General features: G+C 55.0%; 1 protein-coding gene across 1 annotated transcript; it reads left to right on the top strand.

Annotated features, from left to right (window-relative positions):
• The first annotated feature begins 2,499 nt into the window (after window positions 1-2,499).
• On the top strand, window positions 2,500-5,575 carry LOC134432907 (zinc finger protein 572-like). Its single transcript, XM_063181781.1, has 3 exons — window positions 2,500-2,642; window positions 4,415-4,496; window positions 4,683-5,575. Exons 2-3 carry the CDS (start codon window positions 4,442-4,444, stop codon window positions 5,330-5,332), a joined length of 705 nt encoding a protein of 234 aa, XP_063037851.1. The 5' UTR covers window positions 2,500-2,642; window positions 4,415-4,441; the 3' UTR covers window positions 5,333-5,575.
• Window positions 5,576-12,531: the final 6,956 nt, after the last annotated feature.

Here is a 12,531-nt window from a genome sequence, read left to right as displayed (position 1 = left end):
GTGCCAGCAACTGAGCTGGAGCTGTGCAGGACTGATGAAACTTGGAATTACCACAGAATTGCTTTTTTGTCCGTTTATTAAAGTTTGGGGTTTTTTTGCATTTCCATCAAAAGCATCTTGTTGGAAGAGCAAATTCAAGGCATTTTATGTAGGGTTAAGTTTGATTTCTGACCAGAAATTACTTTACTTTTTTCAGTTCCCAGAGGATGCTCAAGGGGTCTCTGTGCCTCTCGCCCTGGGTGATGCTTGGGAAGGTTGTCCCTGTCCCTGTCACCCCAAGCCATTCCCCAGGGGGTCTCCATCATTCTCACCCCAGGCAATGCCTGGGGGGGTCTCCCTCCCTCTCACCCCTGTGCCAGGGGGTGCTCAGGGGGTCTCTGTCCCCTCGCCCTGGGGGATGCTCGGGGGGTCTCCATCCCTCTGGCCTCAGGGAATGCCTGTGCAGGGCTGGGGACCAGGGGCTCTGCATCCCTCTCACCGCTGAGGGTGCTTGGGACTGTGGGGGCTCTCCGACCTTCTCACACCTGGGGAGGCCGGGGGGTCTCTGTCCCTCTCAGCCCTGGTGTGACCCCACCCAAACATCATCGGGGTCAGAGGGACAGAGACACTCCCAAACCCCCAGAAGGGCTGAACCTGGGATTTGGTTTGGGGCTGAGGATTTAGGAGGGGGCTGGAATTGGGGCTGGGCTTGGAGTTGGGGCAGAGATTTGGATTAGAGCTGGGATTGGGGTTAAGGCTAGACATGGGATTTTCTTTAGGGCTTGGGTTGGGATTGGGTCTGGGGCTAAAGAGTCTGGGATTGGGATGAGATAAAATACAGAACTGTGAGTGTGTCTAAACGTGGAGTGAGATTGAGACCAGGATCAAGGTCAGGTTTGGGACTGAGCTCACCCAGAGCGGGACAGAGGGGATGTCGCTGCAGGATGTCCCTGGCATCATCCCAGCCCTCTTCAGGCACCTCCAGACATGGGGAGCAGCTGGGTGCCCCAAGATCCAGGTGCTCCCACACTGCCCATCAATATCAGGCAAGCATTCCCTGAGGGCAGCCCTGACTGTTACCATTGGGGCTCTGGGATCAGCCCTCATATCTCTGTGGGAGCAGCTGCAGACAGGATGGGAGATTTCCCCTCCCTCTCTTTCCTGAGGAAGGTGAAGCCCAGCTGCCCTTTCCTTCTGGTGCCTCCTCCTCTCCTCAGCTGAGGATGTCAAACTCTCCTGGAGCAGGAAAATCCCCATTCCCTGTTTACTTGTGCCTGCAGCCTGGAACATTGACAGAGAACAAAGAACTTTCTGACAGCCCTGCTGAATGACATGGGGAGGAGGTTTGTGAGAAGATGAAGAAACTGTATTTTGATAGGAAATAAAAGGTGCAAAATTATTACTTTCTGTCCCATTCATTTTCCATCAGTTCTGGTTTGTTTTCTGAGTGCCACCTTCTCATCTGATTGTGTTTGTGCCCTCCTTTCTCTCCTTCCTCTCTTTCCCAGCTCTGTTTCTCTCTCAGTGTCTCCCTTGACCCAGGGCAGCTCACACCAAAGATCCTGACATGATTTCATTCCCAATCCACGAGCTACAACAACCATGGGTGAAGTTAGGAAGGCTGGCAGTGAAATGTCACTGTAAGATCTTGCTCCACTTGGCTTTCAGTCCCTTCTTAAGAGCTTTGCCTTCCAGGCCAGGAACATCTTTTCCTGGCTGGGAACTGGAATTCCAGCACATGGGAGTGTGTGCCATCGATGCCAGAGGGGCATTCCTGAGGCTCCCAGGGTGCTGCTCCTGCCGTGCCTCCCAAGGACCTGTGCAGGGCCAGGGGACAAGGTCCAGCAGCTCTGTGGGCTCCCAGAGCACATATCAAAGGTGGCTTTGCCGGGCATTTTCCAGCACCTTCTCCGCTGGAAGCAGAGAGAGATAGGAAATGGGAGCGAGTCCCCAACAAAATCCTGGAAGGATTGGGCTGCGAAAGGACCCTGCCCATGGGTTACGATTTCGCGAGGGAGAGACGCCTCTGTCCCAGGGAAGGAGCGAATGAGACCATGGGAACGCAACATGCGGATCTGCTCGAACTTGGATTGAACTGAATAAGAAATGGGGTAGAGAGAAGGAGAGAAAGAAATCGGGAAGAGGTCTCAGAGAGAGAAAGAAAAAGGAAAGAGGTCTCAGAGAACAGACAGAAATAGGAAAAGGCTCTGGGCCGGACTCCGCAGCTCCCAGGGACACCCGCAGGGCGCAGCGTCTGTCATAATTCCAGCCAATCAGAAGAGGCGCTAAACAATGTTCAGCCAACCAGAGCTTTTCTCGCCGATGACTCACCGGTTGCCAGGCGGGCCCGCAGAGCCCGGCGGCCCCCGAGCGGAATTTGGGGCTCGGGCCGGGGGACGGATCCGCCCCGGGGGGGTCCCCGAGCCCCTGCCCAGCCCTGGGGCCGATCGGGGGCTCCCCCACCCAGCAGCCGGTGCTGCGGGGCCGCGGGGCAGAGCGGTGGGAAAGGGGTTCCGGGCTGGCAGCGGAGGAAATGCGGGAGGAAGAGGAGGGAGAGGAGGAGCAGGAGCGGGAGCGGGAGAATCGCGGCGCTCGCAGCGCCCGCACGCCGAGCCTGCAGCACCCCCTGCCCCGGGAGCATCGCCCCCAGCCCCGAGCCGCAGGTGAGGGCGGAGGCCGAGCTCGCCCCGGCTCCAGCCAGGGGTCTCCGGGAGGATTTTTTGGAGAGTGTTCGGAGCCGGCAGATCCCGGACTCGAGCCCCGGGTATCCCCGGGCTCCCCAAGAGGAGCTTTTTCGGGGGGGGAGAGCAGCCGCGATCGCCCCTCGGAGGGTCCCGGGGGTCCATGTGGGGATGGCCCGGTACCGACAGGGCGGGACATTGGTTTGGGGATCCCCGTGAGAGCCGGGGCTGTGGAAGGGGGGATCCCCGGGGCGTGGAGAGGGGAAGGGGCGATACCGGAGCTGGGGGACCCCCGGCAGCCCGGAGATGAGGCGGGGACGGGACCCCCTGACCCTGACAGGGGTGTCCTGGGGTGACTTCATGATGCTCGTACCCCATCGGTCTGTTTAGCCCAGAAATGAGTTCTACACCTTTAAGGCTGGTTCGGAGAGCGAAGGGGAGGAGGAAGAAGCTGCAGTTTGTTTTCAGAAACTGCACTCACTCCTCCACATTCCAGCTCCTGGACTGTTGTGATGCCTTAAGGAACTGGAACAGAGACCAGATGGAGCTAAGAGGAATAAAGTGGATTTTTACTGAAATGCCTTCAAAGGCCACACCATGTCAGCACAGGAGCCACAGCTGTGGCTCTGCCTGGATGGCTCCAAGATGGGAGCAAAAGAGGGCTTGGTCATGAGATCTCACGTTTTTATAAGTTTTAGTCCATTTGTATATAGAAGTTAACTGCTCAATTAATAGTTTCAAATTATGAAGTTACATCTTCCTTGCTTGCTTGCCTGCTATCTTCTTTCCATGTTGTTTATGCTTTGGGCCTGAAGTTTGAAGAAATTGTCCTTGAGTCTCCAGCTAGACCAGGATTGTTTTGTCTTCACCACCCTGAGAAAAGATCCCAGTAACACTTAATATAAAGCTAAAAGCTGAACAACAAAGCAAAACAGAAAAACTTAAAACCTAAGGTATCTGTTGTCTGTGGACAGACAGACAGCAGGACAGAGCTCTCCTTTGCTTTTAGTTCGTTTTTAGCTCTCTGAGGCAGAGAAGTTCCCTGGACTGTGATTTTTCTTTTTCTTTGGAGCTGTTTAATCCTGCTCTGGACTGAACACCCTGAACACCACCGGCAGCTCCCACTGTGGCCCACCTGGCTGGGCCTGGGCTGCCGCATTTCCAGTGCTGGAGGGACTGATAAGAGACTGATATGAGACTGAGTGAGCTGAGTTACAGCCCACAGAGGGACTTTTTGAGTTTGTCATCTATTTTGGAGCAGCAAGAGGTTTTTTTTTTTTAATATTGTTAATTTTTTTTGTGCTGGTGAATGCTTTGCCTGTTAAATAAACAGGTTTTTTCTCTGAGAAAATATTTTCTTAATCTGGTTGGGAGAGGGGCCACTTGAATTTGCTTTCTAGAGGAAAATCTTTTGGAGATTTTCTCCCAAATTTGCCCTAAACCAGGACAGGGTGGTGGGAAGAGAGGGGAGCCCCAAGTAGCTGGACCAGAGGGAGGCTGGAGAGGGGAACCCCAAAACCCCTCAGCATCCCTAAGCAGGACCCTGGAGAGGGGGGATCCTCAGCAGCCCTGAGACAGGGGACCACCAGAACTCCAGAGGGATAAGACTGGAAATGGGACACTCCTGATGGCTTTTTTTTATTCACTCTTGATTTTTGGAGGTTTTTATGGACACCAGATGACTTCTAGAGATAGACTTGGGCGAGAGGAATCCCCAACCCAAGGCATTCACACCTTGTTTTTCCCCATGCCAGGATTTCCCATTCCCAAACCTTGGCTGGATGGAAGAGGAGAAGGCTGCAAGGAAGAGGAAGATGCCCCGGGACAGCCAGGCAGGTGAGGAGGAAGTCAGTGCCCCTTTCCCCCTCTCTGCTGCTCCATCTCCCAGCCCAGCACGGCCCCCAGCTGCAGGACAGCCCTTCTGCCAACACCGTCCTGCCGGGGATGCACTGGGGGGATCTCCTTCCCCTTCCCTCTGGCGTGGAGGCAAATCCCATCCTCTCCTTGTCCTTCCTATGCCAGGGAAGGAGCTGAGGATGGAGAGCAGGGAGGACAAATCCCCACAGCAGAACCTCGTGGAAGAGGCCATTTTGGATGGCTTCACAGTGCAGGAATCCAACAGGGAGGAAAATCCCCAGAGATTCCACAGGAAGAGGGGCTGCAAACCCAGCCTGGGGTGCTCTGAGGAGGAAAGACCCACCCTGTGCCCGGAAGGTGGACAGAGCTTCAGCCAGAACTCAGAGCTGGTGGCCCATGAGCAGCTTTATGACAGCAAGAGGCCCTATGAGTGCTTGGAGTGTGGGAAGAACTTCAGGAAGAGATTCAACCTGATCTGCCACCAGAGGATCCACACTGGGGAACGGCCCTACGAGTGCTTGGAATGTGGGATGAGCTTCAGCCACAGATCTGACCTGGTTGTCCACCAGAGGTTCCACACTGGGGAGAGGCCCTACGAGTGTCCCAAGTGTCAGAAGAGGTTTCACACCAGCACCCACCTCCTCGTACATGAGCGGATTCACACAGATGAGAGGCCCTTCCGCTGCCCCAACTGCGGGATGGGCTTCAGGCACAACTCCAGCCTCGTCACCCACCAGCGCATCCACACCGGGGAGAGGCGCTGTGAGTGTCCCCAGTGTGGGAAGAGCTTCTCAGACCGCTCGTTCTTTACCTGACACCAACGGAGGCACCGGTAAGGGCAGCCCTGTGAGTGCCCCGAGTGCAGGAGGAGCTTCATGCACTGCTCCAGTTTCATTCCCCATGGGAGGACCCATGTTGGTCAGAGCCCTGGTGACCCACATTCCCGGTGATCTGCATTGGGAAGATGGCTGGGTATTCTTTTGTTTTGACCCTAATTTTCTTTGGATTCATCTTCATCCCTTTAAAACAGAGAAAATTGGGGTAAAAATCAATAAATTCATCAACACTTTTTACATGTGCTTCAGAGGAATCTGGGATTCAGGGAAATTATTGGGGGAGTTTGGAGGTTTTCGGGGTGTTTGGTTTAGTTGTCTCCCTTTCTTGGCACTCAAAGAGACAATAGGGTTTTATCTGTCACCTCAATAGCACTGAAACTACTCACTCCCAACCCAAAATTCCTTGATTCCACAGCCCCTTGGTGTGGAATGGGGTTGGAAAGGGATTGGGAGAAGTGGGTTGCAAATCCTGAGGGGTGAGATGGGCATTGGGTGGGGCAGAATGGGTGGGATGGTGTTTGGGAGGTGGGAAATTGGGGAAGTACAGCTTGGGGGCGGGGGGGTCATGATGTCCAGAAGGGGTGGGATGGGTTGGGGTTGGGACTAGGGAGGTGGGCTGGGGTCTGGAATGAGACAGCCAAAGTTTGGGGATGATGAAGGGAGGGAGAGCCCATTACTGAGTGAGTTTTTTAATAATCTACATTCCTGAAGAGATTCTGGGGTATCTTATGTTTCTGAGGCAGTTTTTGGGCACTCCCCAGCTCTTGGGGGTTTCCTGAGAGCAGCTCCATGGAGCCCCATTGCCAGGGGTGGTTGCCTTGGGCATGATCTCAGAGCTGTATCCAGAGTCCATTGCCTCGGTGCTGGAGAGCAGAGAAATGATGAACGGCCCCAGACATCTCCAGTGTGTGTTTGGGGCAGGGAGAGTTCTGCATAGATGGGGTGGTCACCGCCCCACCCCAGCCACTGCAGCCTCTGGTGCAGCCCCAAAGTGGCTGCCAAGCCCCTGGCACCCCAAAAACCCCACCTGAGAGAGGGACCAGAGCAGGTCAGGCTGTGACACAGGTGTGACACTGACACGTCCCATGGCCCTGGAGCTCACAGCAGCTGAGATCCAAGACTGACTGTGGATCTCTCTCTCCTTCTCTCTCTTCTCCTGACTTCCTCTTCTCAAAATCTGCATAACTTGAAGTTGGGCAGGTTAGAGTTTGCGAAGTCAGTGCTATATGAGGTGCTTTACTGTAATTCAATGCTGTTTAAGATTTCCCAAGTACCTCATTCTCTGAAGTTTGCAACTAAAAGTTTGTTCTCCACCCTCCTGAGCAGTTTGTTGTTTTCTCCCCCTGGCCATCCGTCCTGCAGGCTGTGCCCCCTGTGCGTGCTGCTCCTCTGCCCTGGCCGGCTGCACTCGCCCATCTCGCTGTGCCCCAGCATTTCTCACCCAGGGTTTCTGTGCCCTCCCTGGGCTCCCTGCACCCAGCGCTGCCGGCTCCTGGCACACAGAGCCAGGGCAGGAGCCCACCCTGCCAAGGGGCTCTGGAGCAGGGCGGGGGCTGCGATGGCTTCTGAGCTCAGCAGCTTCTCCTGGCATGGTTCCATGGAGACCGAGCACAGCAACGCTGCTGAGCATTGTCCCTGCTGAGGGTCACACACTGCCAGGGCACATTCCCTGCCTGCAGGATTGCTGAGCATTGTCCCTGCTGAGGGTCACACACTGCCGGGGCACATTCCCTGCCTGCAGGATTGCTGAGCATTGTCCCTGCTGAGGGTCAGAAACTGCCGGGGCACATTCCCTGCCTGCAGGATTGCTGAGCACTGTCCCTGCTGAGGGTCACACACTGCCGGGGCACATTCCCTGCCTGCAGGATTCGTGCCCGACCCAAGCACTGCACTGATGGCTCCAGCACTGCTTTCCAACAGAACCAGGGGAAGGCAAACTGTGTGCAGCTCATGGTATTTTAGAGTGTCTAAAACTCGCTACGTCATTGATCTTAGACGTGAGATCCATTTGGAACTCATGGCATGGAGAAGTAGTGCAAGATGAAAAAGGGGAGCATAGAAATAAAGAGAGGAAAACATTTCAGATGGTTTCTTTCCATTTCACTTTCACAAGCTGATTCAGTTTTACAGAAATATTCTCTGTGACCCCGTCTGCTCTTTTCAAAAACCTTTCCTGGAGAATGAGGTCGAGCTCCTGTCACAAGATGTGCCACCAACTGCAGCTTCTCTGGCCTTTCCACACTGTGCATGCAGCAGGACTCCTGCAGCAAAGCACGACAAAGGTTTTGAGGACTTGACAACTTGTCCTTTCTTTTCCTGGTGGACTGGGGTGTAGTGCCTTTGGTGAGGTTTTCATTGGTACTGTTCTAGGTTAAGAAAACAGGAGGTACCAATACCAGGAATTGCTAGGGAATACAAGCCTGGCTGCATGCATAGAAAGCATCTCCAGAGCCTGCAGCCACAAGTGGAGAGTTGTGTGATAATCATTCCAACCTGTCACTGGACATCTTGAAAATTATCTGGAATGTGAAAATGCTCTGACAGGGGAAGTTTGTTTCTGAGTTCAGTGTAGATGATTCCACATCTGGTGCCTTGGTGCATAAATCAAGAGCACAATCAGTTCATGAGAAGCACCAGAACAAGCTGGACCTCCCAGAGCAGCCAACTGAAAGAATCTGAAAAGGAGAAGTGCAGGGAATGACCTGGTGAACCTTGCCAGAATGAAGGATTTTTTCCAGTAATTCCTAATCCATTCCCTTGGCTTTTGGCTTTCTTTGCAAGGCCAATTGCATCCCAGGTTCAACATGAAGTGAGAAGTCTGAGCTTGTGCAAGTGCCTGAAAGATGCCCTGTTCCTCTGCAGGGACACTCAGGCTGGAACAGGAGCCCTAGCCCTGTCTGGGGCAGCCTCCTCCAAGCTGGAATTTGTGCCGTGCTGGGAGAGGAGGAGGAGGGGGAGAGCGCTGGTGCTGTGTGGCAGGAGCAGGAGGTTTGGGCCGCAGGACATTCTGTCTGCGCCGCTGCCCCACAATGGGCGGCTGTGCCCGGGGCTCTGGGCCTGGCCCCGCATGCGCTGAACTCCCTGGGTTGGGCTCAGGTTCCCGCTGAGACTGGGCAGAGCCTGGGCTCAAAATGGGGGCAGCAGCAGTGCAAAACATCTCTGGGCATCTGTGTTTCCTGCTGCTGGGAAGGAGCCATGAAGTGAGTCAAGTAGTTCTGGTTTCTGTTTCTCCTGGTGGATTTTTTAATTTAATTCCACACTATGGAGGCAATTTCTGTGGTGGCCTCTGTCAGCTTATTCTATATCAACAGCTTCAGCAACAGGGCTGTGTTTGAGCACTGTAAATGTGGCCTGTGTGGCTTTAATTCCCTTCGCCTTAGGGCTCAGAGGCTGGAGGGCATTCCAGTATCTGCTGATCTCTACGTCTGCGACAAAAATACTGACTTCATTGTCATGAAAGCACCGTGCGTAGCACCAACTGAAAGAGGCACTTGCAGTTTTATGTATAAAATTCAGGTTGCAAGCAGAAGAGGGCCAAGAGCAGCCATGATCCCCAATTCCCAAGGCAAAGGCACAAGCACCTCTGGCTGTCAGCTCAGGGTGAGTAAAAGAGCATTGAAAACAGTGCTGGAACCTGATCCTTTCTTCCTCTGAGGGCTGGCTCGGGGCAGCACAGGCGGGCCCTGAGCAGTCAGGGCTGTGTGTGGGTGCTGGCTGCTCTGCTCCAGAATTGAGCTGAATAAAGCCCTTGGGAGCCGAGGCAGGAGCAGGCGGGAAGGGGCCGGCGCTGCTGCTGCTCCTGGCCGGGAGCCCCGGCTGGGCCGGGCCGGTGTCCCCTGCGCTGCGGCTGCTGCTGCTGCCAGAGCCGGGCGGGACTTGGGGACAGGGAACGGACATGGACACGGGGGACAGCAAAGGCCTGGCGGCTGCAGGGATGGTGGCGCTGGGGCCGGGGCCAGCACAGAGCTTCAGCCCGCAGTTAACCCCGAGGGAAGCGCTGGGGAAAGGCTCCATTTCAGCCTTTCTTTACTTGTCGCTGTAATGAAGGGACTGAAATGAAAGGAAAACAAGCAGGGCCCGACTCCTCCTCTGGGAGGCGCCCCGCGTCTGGGGCTGTGAGGGGGCGTGAGGGGCCGTGAGGGGCTGTGAGGTGTCACTCTTGAGTCGAGAATGACACAGAAACAGGCGGGAGGCAGTTTGTAGAGAGAGTGAAAGAAGGTTTTATTCAAGAGAACCTTGTGGTTTTTATAGCGTGAGATGATTTATTCTATTTGATTGGCTGGTTAACAAAAATACATTACACTGTCCTTGAGAAGAACAGAAAGACAAAGTAGAAGAATACCACCTGCAGATTGTTTATACTTAACAAGTTATCACATCCCTACAACACCCTAAAAATTCTCACATGCTGCTGTGAGAAACACTTGCTGTTTCTCTCTCTCTCTTCCAGAGCATCCACAGTGAGGGTCTGTGAGGGGTCTTGGGGAACTGTGAGGGAGCCATGAGCTGTGGGAGGCTGTGAGGGGCCATGAGGGGCCATGGGGAGCTGTGAGGGGCCATGGGGAACTGTGAGGGAGTCATGAGGGGCTGTGAAGGGCCATGAGGGGCTGTAAGGAGCTGAGAGGGTCTGTAAGAGTCTGTGAGGGGCCATGGGGAACTGTGAGTGAGCCATGAGGGGCTGTGAGGGGCCATGGGGAGCTGTGAGGGAGCCATGAGGGGCTGTGAGGGGCCATGAGGGGCCATGGGGAGCTGTGAGGGGCTGTGGGAGGCCAGGCTCCTCATGGGACCAAGGGTCCATTGTGACACTGCGGAACCAAGGAGATCATTGTTGACAGTACAGAACCTCATGGAACCAAGGGGCCATTGTGGCATAGCAAGGCCTTGTGGAACCAAAGGGACCATGGTGACACTATGGAACCTCATGGTACCACAGGTCTATTGTTACACAGCAGCCACAGCAGGGCCCCAGAACCAAGGAGATCATTGTGACACTACACAACCTCAGGGAATCAAGGCGTCCATGTTACACCAATGAACCTCATGGAGCAAAGGGTCCATTGCGACACTGTGGAACCAAGGAGACTGTTGTTGACAGTACGAAAGCTCATGGAACCAAAAGTCCATTGTGACATTGTGGGGCCTCATGGAACCATGGAGACCATTAGGACACTTCAGGACCACTGGAACCAAGGGGCCATTGTGACACTGCAGGGCCTTGTATAACCAAGGGGTCCTTGTAGCACAGCAGGGCCTCATGGACTCAAGGGGATCAAAGTGACACTGTGGGGCTCCATAGAGGGCTGTGGAGCTCCATAAGGGGCTGTGGGGGCTCCATGAGACCACAGGGCCATTCTGACGGTGGAACCAAGGATACCATTGTTACACTACAGAACAAAGGAGGCCATTGTGAACCAGCGGGGGAATCCACTGGGACTATTGTGACACTTCAAGGGCCATTGTGGAACAGCAGGGCCTCATGGAAGCGATGAGACCATTGTGACATCCCAGGGCCTCATGGGAGCAGGGGGCCATTGGGACACTGTGAGTCCCCATGGAAACAAGGGGCCAGTGTAACACATCCAGGCCTGCTGGAGCCAAGGGGCCACTGTGATCCCAGGAAACCCAATAGAACCAAGGGGCCATTTGGAGACACTGTGACCTCATGGAAGCAAGGGGCCATTGTGGCCTTGTACAGTCCCATGGCAAGAAGGAAACCATTTGGACACTGCAAGGCCTCATGGAAAGCAAGGGGCCATTGTGCCACTGCAGAGCCAAGGAGACCATTGTTATATCACTGGGCCTCATGGAAACAAAGATCTGTGGTGATCCTACAGGGCCTCATGGAACCAAGGGGCAATTTTGATGCTGCAGGGCCCCAAGGATCCAGGAACATGGAACAGGTCTGGGTGGCTGGGCCTCCTGGGGGCTGCTTGACTGGTCCCGCTGGCCTTGGCATGTTGAGAGTTGCTTCTTACCATCCCCTGAAACCCTGGAGTTCTTTGCATTCCTTCCTGTGGGAAAGAACTGTCCTTCTCCTCCAGGGGTTCAAGACTGAAATTGGGATTCCTCCCCCAAATCTGATTATATCCGAGGATTATTCCCATATGAAACCTGCCAGGACAGACAGCTCTGGCTGGCCTTGGCCTCTTGGGGGCCACCCCTCATGTGCCTTCAAAACACTGGGGGCCTGTTCTTTTCTTCCCATTGAAAAAAACACTTTCAAGTCCAGCCATCCATGGCCAAAATTGAGAATCCGCCTCCAAAATTCTTTATATGGTTTTCCAATGGTACCTCCCAGACAAAAGCTGCCAGGGCTATCTAGATTCCCTTGGCTGCCCTGGTAGCCCTGGTGTTGCTGCAGGGCCTGAGTGCTCTCAGGACCGGGCACAGCCCTGGGGGTGGCAGTGCCAGGGCTGCAGCAGGTACAGGCCATGGGCACTGCTGGGGCAGCACTGACGCCTCAGACCAGGCCCTGGGGGCTCCAGGCTCCTTGCCCAGGCTCTCCCAAGAACACACCCAGGCCGCTGCTCAGCACAGAAAACCCCCGTGAGCAGCCCAGGCTGGCTGTGGGCAGGCTGGGGGCAAACAGCATGGCTGCGACTCTGCAAGGGCCCTGGGGGAGATGGGAATGAGCAGCAGAGGGCTGATCCATCCCCAGTGCACTGCACAGCCCAGGGCAGCGTCCCAGAGCGTCCTCATGGAGCTGCCAACAACATCCCCCCTCTGCAGCCCTGGCCTCTCCTCCAGCTCACACAGGTGCCCCATCCTTGCAGGCACAGACACGGCAGCACTGGCTCAGCAGCCCCTGTTTGCATTGCACAGAGCAGGGGGAGCACCCCCATGCTGTTTGTGTGGGGACATGAACCTGAGGCAGCACAAATGCAATCAGCCCCTGGGGCCAGCAAGGGCTGGGGAACACCAGGGAAACCACTCAGCTTTGTCCTGGCCTCTGCACTCAGCCAGAAAGTTTGTTCCCATCAGCTGGGAGTTTCCTGTCCCACTGCAGACGCCGTTGCTCAGAGCCAGGGCTGCGTGGCAGCCACCCCCAAACTGCCCTGAGCATTTCCTTGGCTTCACCTTTTCTTTCTTTACTCTTCCTGATACAAATGTCTTCCCATTGCCCACCCCTGTTCCCTCCCCTGCAAACAGCCCATTCCTTCCTGCCCTTTTCTCTCTGG

The sequence above is a fragment of the Melospiza melodia genome, assembly GCF_035770615.1.
Source record: "Melospiza melodia melodia isolate bMelMel2 chromosome 7 unlocalized genomic scaffold, bMelMel2.pri SUPER_7_unloc_2, whole genome shotgun sequence".
NCBI lineage: Eukaryota > Metazoa > Chordata > Aves > Passeriformes > Passerellidae > Melospiza > Melospiza melodia.
The sequence above is the reverse complement of the archived record's forward strand: the minus strand, read 5'-3'. Positions and strand labels throughout refer to the sequence as shown.